At 45.3% G+C, this 14,020-nt stretch overlaps 1 protein-coding gene across 1 annotated transcript in view; it reads right to left on the bottom strand.

The window, feature by feature from the left end:
• The window catches only part of ZCCHC2 (zinc finger CCHC-type containing 2), a 47,248-nt gene extending 39,815 nt beyond the window's left edge, over positions 1-7,433 (bottom strand). The window contains exon 1 of the mRNA XM_054723641.1: positions 6,167-7,433. Within this exon, the coding sequence (XP_054579616.1) occupies positions 6,167-7,099 (933 nt within the window). The 5' untranslated portion in view covers positions 7,100-7,433. The remainder of the gene's footprint in view (positions 1-6,166) is intronic.
• Positions 7,434-14,020: the final 6,587 nt, after the last annotated feature.

Below are 14,020 nucleotides of genomic sequence, written 5' to 3'. Positions count from 1 at the left end.
GGCTGCCCAGCCACCAGGGCCGCCCGAAGCTCAGGTAACCAGGGCCAGCCGAGGCTTGTGCTGCCGGCAGTGGCAGCAGCAGAGGTGTGATGGGGCATTGCCTTCCCCTGATCCCCGGGTCACCTTCCGCTCCTGAGGGCTCCCAGACTGAGAGAGGGGGCAAGCTCAGCTGAGGGACCTCCCCCCTCCAGTGCATGAATTTTCATGCACCGGGCCTCTAGTATATACATGATATCCCTATTTTATACTGAAACTTGGGAAGACTAAACTTGCCAAAGTGACCTTTTTAAAATCTAATCTGACCTCAAATAAATTATTTCTTGAATGAACATAAAACCCTTCTAATGCTCTAAGACATTTAGAAAGGAATTAAAGATCAAATGTTCCCTGGAGCATAGGAAGAACAGAAGGAAATGGACTACTGTGTGCCCAGCAGCTCTGCCACCTGTAACATAAACACCCGATTAGGCACTTCCCTTTTAAAGTGACTGTTTACATAGACTGGATGAAAGAGGCTTTTGTGACAAGGCATTCTCTATGAGTAAAAGGAGTGCTATCACACACAGTCCTCCGTAATGAAAAATAGTCTGTAAAAGTGAAGCTCATATGCTTTGAAGGGAGTGCAGGCCTTTTGCTTCTCTTTGAAAAAATATACTGGCTCAATATTTCTCTAGAAAGGACAAAAATATTAAATAAGCTTAAATATCAGCCATCTATGTAGCATTTATAAAACAAGATACAAAAATGTTCCTTAATTATCGATGGGTTACAGTCTGTGCTATAAACTAACAAAAATTATGTAACTTAACAAAACTGCAAAATAGCTTTATAGAATCATTTTCTAGCTAAATGTGAAAACTGAATACAAATCTAAGTAGATTAGTTGCACAGTAGTTAATGATAATTCAAATTAAAACCATGTATTTTCTCCATTCCCATTCATAAATCTAGTATGGGGAGAATATGTATTTTAATGAATTGTGACTCAGAGAAATGCTGGGAGGTTTTGTTTTTTCTTTTCCTTTGGGCTTCTTTTATCTGTAGCATACCAGATCTTTGCAGTGTATTAACAAAAATAACTGTCCCAAATAAATGTCTCTCAAATACTACCTTTTCAATTACCCACCCTTCCTGAACACCAATCAATTTAGAGTTATGGTAACAGAGAACAATATAGAAAATACTACACCGTATGGACTTTTATTGAGTGGAAAAAAACAACCATTCCTGAAAACAATTGATATAACAATCTGGATGACTACATCTTAGTGGAAAAGAAAAATGCATTGAGCATAATTCTCAACAGAGAACTTGTACTCCAGATAGTATCTGAATTATTTTGCACCTTATCTCATTAATTCAATCATGCCAACCTCAAAAGGCAGTTATTATCCCCATTTTACAGCTAAGACAACGTCACAGGGATCTAAGTGCCCTGGTTAATATCAAAGAGCTAGTGGCAGAATTTAAGCCTCTGAATCTAGTGATCTACTAAACATGGCTATCACTCAAGGCCTTTGATAGCCTCTACAACATACTTCCTGTCCCTGCCCCCCACAAAATATAACAAAGGTAGTTTTAAAAATATCTATATATTTCAGAAAAAGAACTAGCTTCCTGTCCATCTCCACAACCCTCTTCTCCTACTGAGGTATAAATGTGAATTCCCCTAGTTCTCCTTACCTGAGAAAACCATTGCACAGAAAACACAATACCCAATAGCTCCCATTTGTTACTAAAATAATCACTACTTAGCTCTGTTATTCTAAAAGCCTTTTCCAAAAGGCAGTTATAAGTTAAGTGCTTTTATTCTTTGCTGCAGCAAAATCAACCTAAAATTTCTCATAAAAGACATGGCTACCTAGCTCTGATCCCACTCTCAATCTGTGAGATGCTGTACCCACTCTTCTACAACCTTATAAACAAGGCTTAACTTTGACCTATGATTTCGTTAGCAATCTTCTTTATTGAAGATCCTGAGCCAGGCATTATTCTATAGGTACTTGTTCATTTAATCCCAACAATCCTAATGTAAGCACTATTATCCCTTTTGTAGGAGGAAAGCCTTCTCAATGCCCCAGTGAGACTCTTCACTGTAAAATCTCCCAGCAGTGGCCAACAAATTAACAGTATTTATTACCTGTGAGCTTTAGAATTATTCTTTTTAAAAATCATTTTTAGGAAGCATCTTTTCAGTGCCTAATACAGTAAAACTGAAAACCTAACCACTAACCTCTCCCCTCTCATTTTAAGTCAGTGACCTGTCTCACCTGGTCCTGGTTGCCACATATACACTCAAGTTATCTTAGAGTAGGGCATTTATGATAAAAGTCTTTTAAATTTTTCTTTTTTGGGCCCCAACATTACCAATACATAATCTGTATTATTAAAATGAGTTGATATACTTGCTCTGTCAAATACAAATAGCTAATTAACTTAATCTATGCTATGTGTAGTTTTCTTTTTTAGTAACGCCATTGATTTCTTTAAGTGAAGGACCCATGGCCACTTAATTTTTGTGAGTTCAAATATGTTGTGCTAATTCAAATAACACTAAGACACAGGATGATCTATCAGTTTCTACCTTTAATTCAAACATTAGTATTACTTGCCAAGCAACTAAGTTTTGAGGATACTGAAAACACAATCTCCAGAGAAACATGGCCATACCAATGATATTAACCACTAACCACTATCCTTTTTTCAACTTTGTGTTGCTAAATAGGAGTTAAGTCTCCACAATTGTAATAGTCATTTTTGTGAACAATTAAGAGTGTCTTTAGGCATTCAGAGAGAGAAAACTTGGTTGTCTTTTCTCTTTTCAATGAAAAAACAAAACGATTACCTTTTAAAATATTTATGCAGGTTTTATTATTTGTTTTTTTACTACTATTAAAATGATCATTTATAGTTTGGGACCCATTTTTAAAACCAAGTCTTTTCAGTTATGCTATGTACGCAATCAGTAACTAGATCACCCAAATTTCCTAGTATACAGTTAATGAATACTTTCACTACTACCCACTGACCTTTTATGCAAGTGACTGGCAGTCCACTACAGTTTTGAAGAACGTGAGCTTTATACACAAGTCTCCAAAAAGCAATGCCAACACTTAATTACAATCCAATATAACATTTACTCTAAAATCACCCAAATCACACAAGAAAACTCTAGAAATGTTACTGTTAGACATATACTTGTGTAATATTCCTCCATTTTTCTAAAATGACCTGGTAAGTATATTCTAGTGGTTAAGTTTGTGGACTTATCACCTCAGCCATTAACATCCTAACCATGGTATGTCATTAAACAGTTGCTGAGCCTGGTCAACTTGAAAGCATATAATTAATAGAGCATTCGAAATAAAACACCTGTTCTACCTGTAAACATGTTTAAAAAGATTTTTTTTTTTTTTTTAAAGAGAGACTACTGCATACTAGGCACTGAATACAAGTCTAGAAAGAGCCAGGAACGGTATTCTGGGCTAGTCCACTCTTACTCTAATACAAAAAACCCCACACAAAACCTTAAAGATGAGTCCTACTGTATCCATTTATATGGAGGATACCGAGACAGTAAGAAATAGAAGGATTCCTAAGCAATTACAAAGTTAGAAACGTGTGCCTAAAAGGTTGCTTCCGGGGCAATAAAAGGCTGCCTCTGGAATTTCCCGAGTTCCCAGACACCATCCGCGTGGTTCTCCCAGGGCTCGGCACTCCGGCCCGGCCCGGCCCGGCCCGGCCCGGCCCAGCAGAGAACACCCCGGAGCCAGCCGCACCCTCAGCCTGCCCCCAAGGAGGCGGGGCCGGCACGACAGTCACGTGGGCGGCGCGCGGCAGCCATCTTGCTGGGCAGGGGCGGGGGAGCCCCGCGGGACAGGCCCCCATCGCCCGGGGCGGGTCCGCGGCCGCGCCTGACCGCGGGGATCTACGCCGAGCCGCTACGCTGACGCACGAAGGACACGCGAGGCTAGGGAGCCTCTCTACACACCCCAAGGTGAGCACTCCTCCCGGGAGCCTCGGCAGAAGGTCGCGGAGTAGCTGGGTTGGACTACAGGAAAAGGGGGTTGAAAGCAATCCACCCCCATCGGCAGCTTTGGAGTGACAGCTTGCAAGCAACAAAAGCGGAAATGTCAAGGCCAGAGCGTGCCACAGCTGGGGGACTCGGGAGTCCACGCTAGCAGCAGAAAATGCGAGGTCCTAACAATTTAATGAGACGCAAATGACTGTACACAACTACTGGAGAGAAAAGTAGCACACACTACTAGTGTCTAGAAAGCCTTCAGCGTCACCTGTAGTGCGTGTATCCCCTAGGATTTGTTCCCCCACTTCAGCTCATGGCCACAGCACTGGGCACTGCCTGACAAGGAACCAAGTGCTGAAATTAATGGCAGCATGCCCAGCCTCACTTTCTCCAATCCTCCCGGCACTCACTGCAGTCAAGATAAAAATCTCATTATTCTGGTGTGCACGCATCTCTTCTTGTCCAGCCGCCTTCCAACACTTGCAATGACAAGCAAAATTTAAAGGAAAAAAGACTCCCAGCAGTTAAATTTCAAATAGGTTACTCTAGTTGTAATGATATGAATGGAATATTATAAACGGTTTCCATCCTAGCATTTTTATTAAACTTACTTACAATCTAAAGTTATCTTTACAATATAAGCTATACCAAGAAATTTTTTAAAAATAAAAGTATTACTCCTGAGTGCAGGCTTTCTTTTCTAAATTTAATGACAGTGCATATGGAACTTTTCTGAATTATTTTAGTGAGTAGGCTTCAGAATTGAGTTTTTACCACCAGTATACACAGCTGCATGCTACTAGTAAATATTTGAAGATAAAATTTCAAACAAAAAAATTAGACATTATTACATCTGAGTTTGATATATCCTAAAATTGAGTAAGTTACCTCACAGTAGCCTCCTTTTAAAAAGAAGGGGCTCAGCTTAGATTAGCACTAAATATCTTCAGCCCCCCAATTCAGATATATAAATTAAATTAACTTTCAAGAAAGGGGCGGGGGAAGGCAAAAGCAAAACCCCCTTCCAGTATACCAGCCTGGAAACCGCCTAGGATGAAAAGTAAGGCGTCCAATTTAATACCTTTTTAAATAATTGTGAACCACAAAAACAAACTCTTATTGTACATAGTTTTTACTCTAACTGAAACCTCCTCTCCTCCCCTCCACTAAATTGTCATGCTCAAGAACTTTATATGGGGTCTATATTATTATTAAATTACTTTCATAGCTCTATAAAAATTTCATCTTCCTTAATGTTTGCCACAAGTGACTCATCCGGACACTCGTCTACTACACTTTGGTGTTTAATAACTTTTTAGAAAACAACACTTATGCCTACAGTAAAGGCCCAACAAATATTCCCAAACCCAAATCTGGAGACACGACTCAAGCCCTTTGGAAAGCAGGTTATGCCAGAGATAAAAGTATAACCAGCTCACCTTAGGAGAGCTCCTTCCCAACCCAGACAAGGAGCGCTACTCCTTAACTAACGCTACTCCTTAACTAGTTTGAGTCAATTTGCAGATCTCCACTTCCGATTTCTTCTGGAAATCAAGTTACTTGAACAGGAGCCATAAGCCCCTTACGACCCCCTTGTAAGCCAGGCACACACTGAGCAAAAAGAGCCCCTGTGTGGCAAGGCACGCCGGGAGCGCATCTAAGGACGCTGGGCCAAGGGGTACGGCAGAGCTTTAAAACGTGCAAGCAGAGCGCCCGACGAGAAAGGAAAGGCACTGCCCACGGCCAGGCTGCGGCTCACACACCGGCTCCTATAGCGCTTCGTTTTTCCTGGCACCTAGGGCCCGAGAGATGCTCAAAGCCAAAAATGTCCAAAGACCCTTCATCCGAGAGGGGACTCGGGCTGAGTGCACCACGTTTTCCGTGGCGATTCCGTTACGGAAGAGACTTCTAGAGTATTCTGCTATGGCGGGTGCCTGTGAATGCGGGGGGGAAGGGGGTTGGCGCCGTGAGTGGAGCTGAGGCGGCCCAGCAAAACGAAGATTAGTGCTACAGGGCTGGGAGGGGAATCCGAGACACCTGCGCCCGCCGGGGTCAGGCTCGGCCTAGTGGTGCCCCAAACCCAAGCCGGGGACCTGCCTGGCGTGACTGCCCCGCGGTGTCTGGGAGGCTCGCGCGCCCTACCTGGGCCCTGGGGCCAACAAAGTTGCACGGCTCCACCTCCACCTCCGCGTCCTCGGGGCCCCGGCGGAGCGCGCTGCGGAGCCTCTCCAGGTGCTCCCTCAGGGTGACCCGCTGGTGGAAGGAGAAGGCCGGGTGCAGCGAAGCCATGGTGAAGAGCAGCAGCAGTTCCTCCTGGGCCCTGAAGCCCAGCCCATCGCCGGCCCGGGACTCGGCGCCGCTGCCTTCCGGGCCGGAGCCGTCCTTCTCGGCGTCCTCCTCGCCAACCCCGTCCGATCCGTGCTCGCCGGGCTCGTCCTCCGCGTCGCCCCGCGAGCCTTCGCCCCGGGCCGCGCGTAGGCTCTTGAGCACCGAGTCCACCTGGGGCAGGAGGCGGTGCAGACGGCCGGCGGCCTCGCGGTTCTCCGAGCCCAGCAGCGCCAGGTAGACGATGAGCCGCGAGCGCACGGCGGGCTCTCGGAAGTCGGCCAAGGGCCCCGGATCCGAGAGGCCGTTGGCCTTGGCCTCCGAGTCGCGCAGGTAGTGGTAGTCTTTGCGCGCCAGGTCCTCCAGGCACGAGCCCAGGAAGCGCAGCTCCAGCGGATTGCACAGGTCCAGCAGCCCGCACATGAACTCCAGGCGCTGCGCCGAGCCCAGCACCAGCCCAAACCACTCGTACACCCGCTCCTGCTCGCGCAGTGCCGCCGCGGGGCCGCCGCCGCCGCCGCCCGGCATGCCCGCCCCCGCCGCCGCTCCTCCAGCAACAGGCGGCCCGAGACACCGGGGCGGCGGCGGCGGGTGGCCCCGCAGCGGGCCCGCGGGAGGCGGGGGGCGGCAGTCGCGGCGGCGGCGCGGCGGCGCCTTAGCTCCCGGCCGCGCATCCGCCTCGGGCTCCTCCGCCTCGGGCGGCGGCTCCGCGGGGTGCGTCGGCTTCAGCGGCAGCTTCATCCTCAGCATCCTCGGCTAAGGCGGCGCGGACATGCGAGCGGGGGCGGGCGGAGGGGCGGGGGCCCAGGCGCGGCGTAGCGGTCAGGAGCGGGGCTCCCCCATGCCGCCGGGGGAGGGTCAGGGGCGGGTCTCCGCCGGCGAAGGGGGCGGCGGCCGGCCGGCGAGGTCGCTGGCGTCGTCTTCCCGGGCCAGAGGCGGGGCGTGCCGGCGGCGGCTCCTCCTCCCGAGCTCCGCGCCGGCTCAGGGGGCCCTAGTGCGGGTGGGAGCGAGCGAGCGTGTCTTCCTTCCACCTCCCTCGGTCCCGTCGTCCTCACTGTGCTGGGTGCGGTGACGCCGGAGCGGTTCCCTCACGAGCCAGTGCGGACCCAGCAGCTGGGAGAAGAGGCGGGGCGGCCGGTCCGGGCGGAGACGCTAGCGGGCTTCGCACAGGCACCTTCAGCCAATCAGTGGTCCGAGCCGACGGTTGCGTGTGTCTCCCCGCCCCCAGGGCCCGCCTCTCTCCACGAAGCCACGCCCAACTGCTGCCCGGCCGCCTCCCTCCGGGCCGTTTCCGCGTGGTCTTAATGTCTAGTTGGTGGCAGCCGGTGGGGGGACGCGGGTGTGGTGGCGGTGGGGCGCCTGGGTGAGGCGAAGGGCGGCGAAGGGCGTGCGAGGCGCACGTGAGAGGAGGGAAGTGGGGGAGTTCGTCTTTTCTTCAGGCCCTAACCCCACTTTTCACTCCGGATTCCCCTGCCCTGCCTGCTCGCTGGGGCCGCCGCCCCTCCTCCGCCAGCGCCGCGTGTGCCCTCGCGGTGGCGTAGAGCGCGTCGTGGAAACCGGGTGCGTCTGAAGTGCGCTCGCTGCCCCAGCTGGAGCTCGTTGTGCCCGCCGCCGCCGGGCCGGCCTCCTGGAAGTCAGCAGTGGGACGCTTCCCACCACAACTTCCCAGGGACCGGTTGTTCTGACTCTTGTGTTGAGGATCGCGGGCCTGGGACTGGAGGCAGGGGTGTGGGCGTGTCCGGGGCCGGCAGGGGGGGGGGGACCCCTCGATCCCGAGCGAGCGCCCACGCCTACTGCGGGCTGCACCGACGGAGGTGGGGCGCGGCCCAGGGGGCGCCGAGGTGACCCGACCGACCCGAAGGCGAGCCGCGGCTTCTGCGCGGAGAGGGACGCACTGGTGTGGCCGTCCTGGGCCTAACGGTTGCCTCTGGTCTGTAACGCTCTTTGGGAATTATTCCCACGACAGTTCGTAGCAAAAGGCCCCTCTTAGACCCTCCATCTTTGGGGAATCATTTTATTTGCCAAGTAATATTTCTTTTAAATTTTGTATTTATTAATGAAAGGGGATCAGCGAGTAAGGCTATTACAGGAGGGGTCAAACAGGGTAGGTTGTTTGTTTGTTTTTTAAGATTTTTTAAAAAATTGGTTTTTAGAGAGGAAGAGAGACGAAACATCGCTGAACATCCATTGGCTGCCTCCTGCAAGCCCCCCACGGGGGGAATGGAGCCCGCAACCCAGGCACGTGCCCTGACCTAACCGGCAACAGTTTGGTGCAGGGAGGACCCAATCAACTGAGCCACGTTGGGTGGGGCCCGAGTAATGATTCTGTGGGTAACACTGACATTTTGAATACTCTGCCGGTGTGAGTTCCCTGTGACTCACTCTAGGAAGGTAAGAACCTTGACTGGCTTTTAAAGTTTAAAGAACTCCAAAATATATCGCTGGCACCGCCTTCTTTAAAAAGCTATATATTTTTTAAGACCCAGTTGGATCTGTTGAAGATTAATTTTAAGTGGTGGGTTTTCTAAAAATCCTTAATGTTTTTAAATTAAGAAGTCCTACTATGGCTACATAGTAGGAGTATGTAAAAAAGTAAGAATGACATTGATACTCTTTTCTAAAATGTGGGACATCTATTGTGGGAGAGCCTGTGTTGAGTCCTTCTTATCGCACAACTTCATGCCCTGAGAAGCTAATTTATAATTCAGTAAAAGGCTGAACTGAAGCCTACATCAGTTTCATTGGTAAATGGGGAGATAAAGAATTATTTTCCAAACATTTGAGATTGGCAAAATACTATGTGAAAGGCATTCTTTCATGTAATTTGCCATTCCCTTGCATTCTTTGGGTGTAATGTAGAAATCCTTACAATCAGGACAAAATTTTGTAAAGACTTTTAAAATATATATTTTTTATTGGTTTCAGAGAGGGAGGGAGAGGTAGAGAGAGATAGAAACATCAATGATGAGAGAATCATTGATCGGCTGCCTCCAATTTTGCATATCCCACACTGGGGAATCTGTCCATAGCCTGGGAATGTGCAATTGAACATGACCTCCTGGTTCATTGGTCTATGCTCAACCACTGAGCCACGCCAGGATTTTTAACAATTCTTGCCCTTTTTTGCTATCAACATAAACTGCCTGTAATTTTCTACCCTATCTCATCTCCTGTTCCCACATTTATAAAGTGTAGGGTAAAGTACTTTGGGCAACCAATAATATTATTCTTGCTAGATATTCACAGGTCCACAGTCAGTCGCCTGTCTAGATCCAGATATTTTGTGTAGTAAGCTAACATTTTACCTCTGCGGTGATTTTTATATGTGATTCAGGCAAAAAGTCTTTATATTTATTTCCCTTGGTAACAAGAAGCCATTGGTATGAATGAACTCTCGACACTTGATCAATAAGTTTTATGTTAGAATTCAGATTTGTAATAAAAAATGATGACTTCTGTACTTCTGTCTTTGGCCAATGTTAGAAAATGCAGTGATCAAAGTTCCTACACATATCACATATACATGATTTTATGATTCTGGTTATCACCCATCAGCTGGACAATTTGCTCTTTATCCTCCAGTGGATTGTTTTCAGAACCCTCTCTCCATACTTCAGTTCACTAGACTGGGCCTCAATGCTTTTCCCACCCTAACATAAGAGAGAGAGAGAGCACCTTCAATTAAGAGTGATGTATACTGCAGTCCTTTTCAGGGAAATCCCAGAGTGAGATATAGTTGTGTTTAGTTGGGGAAAACTACCTGGAAGATTCTAATAAGATGCCCCTAAGAAGATATTCCCCCCACCGAGCCCACTTATATAATATCTGTCTAATCATTCATATGGGCCAGATAGTGTTACTGTGGAAATGGTGGGTATATGTTTGTATCCAAGTCTTGCATGAGATGGATATATCCCATAAAAGGCATCTTTAAGGACACAAAGTACTACTGTTTCTTGTCCCTAGATGATATTTAATGCATATTCAATATACTTTATTTTATCTGCCTCTTTAACAGTGAGGATGCTATTATTGACATTACTGTCCAAATAGTTATATGCAGCCAGAAGACTACATATAACTCTTTTCACATTATACCTTAGGTTAAAGACAAGAGCCAGTGATTGAGAATTGAGGATACCTTCCCTTTTGCAATTGGGTAACTGTAAGAAATTTCACTGAAACCACAATTAATTGGATGGTTCAGAACAGACGAATAATGATATCAACTACAGAAAAACGATACAGCCACTTCTACCTCTCGAAGCAGCCAATCTGATCCATACCAAGAATTTCTCTTGGAATGTTGACGTATTTGCTCCTTTTCCCATTATACCTCCCTGTCTGTTTCCTCCATTAGAATACAAATATCTTCACATCAGTGATCATGTCTTACTCAATTTTATATTTTGATATCTGGAACACAGTAGATGCTTGTTGAATAAACAAATGATTGAATAATGCTCCAGGAACCAAAAGTAACTGCCAACAGCCCCTGGGGTCACATGAATCCTTGTTTATATCTAGCATAGAAGAGAAAACTTTATCTCTGTCCCAACCCAGACTAGTCCTGAGATTCATGCTAACAGAATTGGCTTAGGTTACATGCCCATTCCTGGTAATTTCATTGGAACCAGAGAAGAGGAGTCAAGATTCTTCAAAATCATGTGGGTCCCTAGCCAAGAATCAAGAGCTGTTGTAGCCCTAACCGGTTTGGCTCAGTGGACAGAGCGTCGGCCTGGGGACTCAAGGGTCTCAGGTTCAATTCCGGTCAAGGGCATGTACCTTGGTTGCAGGCACATCCCCAGTGGAGGGTGTGCAGGAGGCAGCTGATCGATGTTTCTCTCTCGTAGATGTTTCTAACTCTCTATCCCTCTCCCTTCCTCTCTGTAAAAAATCAATAAAATATATATTAAAAAAAAAAAAAGAGCTGTTGTAAAGGAGGAAGGAAAACATGATGATGGGAAAGCAATCAACATATGTCCGATGTCATTGTACTTAGCATCTGTACTTTTGATCACTTAAATTGTCATGGGTTTAAGGTACCTCAAAAATAAATTGTTTAGTGGGGTTACATGTTTTTGCTTAGTCAGATCATACATTTAAGAGAAATTAAATATTAAATTGTTTTATTTATTTTTTAGAGAATTTTTATGAGTTTATTTGAGCCAAAACTGACAATTGCCAGGAAGCAAGATCTCAAATGCTCCCTTAAGTTGTTTTTAAAGATTACAATTAAAAATCTGGCCTAAAGGTGTTACCTACAATACAGGTAAATTATTCATTGCTATACATCTTTAGGAAAAAAATAATTGCATATTTTATAAAAGTTTTTGTAAGGTTACAAAAATACCCTACAAGACAAATTTGAGGTAGATACCATTAGCATTGATTCTGTGACCGTATTCTCATTGGGAATCCATGCCCAATTGTGGTGTATACCACCTTTTCTGGAACACTAGCATTGGGTTCAATTCAGTCTCTCTAGCGTTGTACCTTCCCTTTGTCAGAAGGATTCTTAGGAACTTAGATTGACCAGGCTGCCCAAGTTCTCACACTTGTACATTAAACTTTTGGAGAAACCCTGAAATCCATCCAATCTTTGAAGCCTGTCCAGAAGAAAAAGTTGATTCTAAAATGAGATGGTTTGGAAAATCCTCAAGCTACTGGCTTGTGTTAGAAATTGAGGAACTAACTGGATGGCATTAGGCATTTGCCTGGTTCTATGCAATGTCCGCAAATAGACCTTTTGCCCAACTGTTGTCTCCCCCCAAAAGTCAACATGGTCTTCTAGGGACCCGTGGGGAGGTGGGATTGAAGTCCTGGAAGGTTGGCTTGCTAAATAGAAAAGTAGTCACAGCAACGTTCTCTGGAATGGAATTTGCTGGATTAATATACTTCTTTAAGTACATAGTAATCAGATTATTGGTGAGCTGTTGATTGTCAACCCAGCTTAAACCCATTATATCTTACCCCGTTGCCTTCATAAAAGAAACCTAATTTTTTCAAGTGTCCAGCCTTCTCTCAAAGACCCTCTGTGGCTTGGGGGATACCTTCACTAACTCTGTGGATAGATCTTGATTAGTAACCCAATCAGGAGAGCCCATATTTCTTACCAATTGCTTCAGAAATCCGGAAAGATTGGGATATGCTCAAAGGACACACAAGTCAATAAACTCCACATGAAGGGGCTCCCACTGGCCTAATCTGGCAGAATTTGAGTACCAAAAAGAATAAGATGGTACCAGTGAATTTAAAAAAAGAATCCAAATCCATAGGAATTCTCGAAAAAAGTGGGGGGTGGAGGAGAATGCAGGGAAAGTTAGCTGTTCTTTACAGAAAAAATGCCAACTAAAAATTTAGAAGCAAGGCATAATTTTGTAACCACCAAATGTAATAATTGAGTGAGACATTTTCACCACTAGGTGCAAAGTTGTTGGGAAGGGAAATATTCACATGTTTTAAAAATTACATCTTAATTAAAAGGAGGGAAAGGTACTTTTACATGGATAAATCTGACGGGTACCACCTTAATCGGGTGGTCACAAATAACATTACCAGTAACAGGACAATCTAATATTCCTCCTCATATCATGGATGTCATTGAAGTATGTGCACTATTTTTTCCCAGATGTTTACACTGAATCTAATTATGAGGAAATAAGACAAATCTGGATTGTGGGACATTCTATGAAACAATCTTCAAAAATATCAATGTCATGGAAAGCAAACACAGGCAGGGGATTGTCAAGACCAGTGGTTGGCAAACTCATTAGTCAACAGAGCCAAATATCAACAGTACAACAATTGAAATGTCTTTTGAGAGCCAAATTTTTTAAACTTAACTTCTTCTAACGCCACTTCTTCAAAATAGACTCGCCCAGGCCGTGGTATTTTGTGGAAGAGCCACACTCAAGGGGCCAAAGAGCCGCATGTGGCTTGCGAGCTGCAGTTTGCCGACCACGGGTCTAGATTAAAGAAAACTAAAGAGACGTGTCAACCAAATGTAATTCCTAATCTATGATTGGATCCTGATTAAACATAAAAAAAAAATCTCTAAAAGACATTTGGGGGATAATTAGGTATATTTGAATATGGACTTCTTATTAGACATGGTTACTGTATATCAGTGCCAACTTTCTTGGATGAGAAAATGACATTGTGGTTATAAGGAAAAATTCCCTTGTTTTCCACTGGTACATGCTGAAGCTCCGAAGATTGCAATGTCATGATATTTATAACATTTTAATTTAAAAATTAAATTGAATTATTTAATTCAAAATAAAGTGGGAAGCCCTGGCCAGTGTGGCTCAGTTGATTGTCATCCCATGCACTGAGAGGTCACTGGTTCATTTCCCAGTCAGGGCACAAGCCCGGGTTGTAGGCTCCATCCCTGTGGGGAGTGTACAGGAGACAGTCAATGTTTCTCTCCCTCTCTCTCTTCTCCCTCTCCAAAAATCAATAAAAATATTTTAAAAAAAATAAAGTAGGAAAATGGAGATCACAAATGTACATCCATAGTGTGAATGAAACAAAATATTAAATGTATGAATGCAGTTTAACACATTTAAAGTTGTTTTTGTAAATGGGTCAAAACATTAATCAAGGTCCCCTTAAAAGTATAGATGAAAGGAGCATTGAAACTTCATGAAGAACTGATTTTCTGAATTT

The sequence above is a fragment of the Eptesicus fuscus genome, chromosome 12 (assembly GCF_027574615.1).
Source record: "Eptesicus fuscus isolate TK198812 chromosome 12, DD_ASM_mEF_20220401, whole genome shotgun sequence".
NCBI classification, from domain to species: Eukaryota; Metazoa; Chordata; class Mammalia; order Chiroptera; family Vespertilionidae; genus Eptesicus; species Eptesicus fuscus.
Note: the sequence above shows the minus strand (reverse complement) of the source record. Positions and strands in the feature narration are given on the sequence as shown.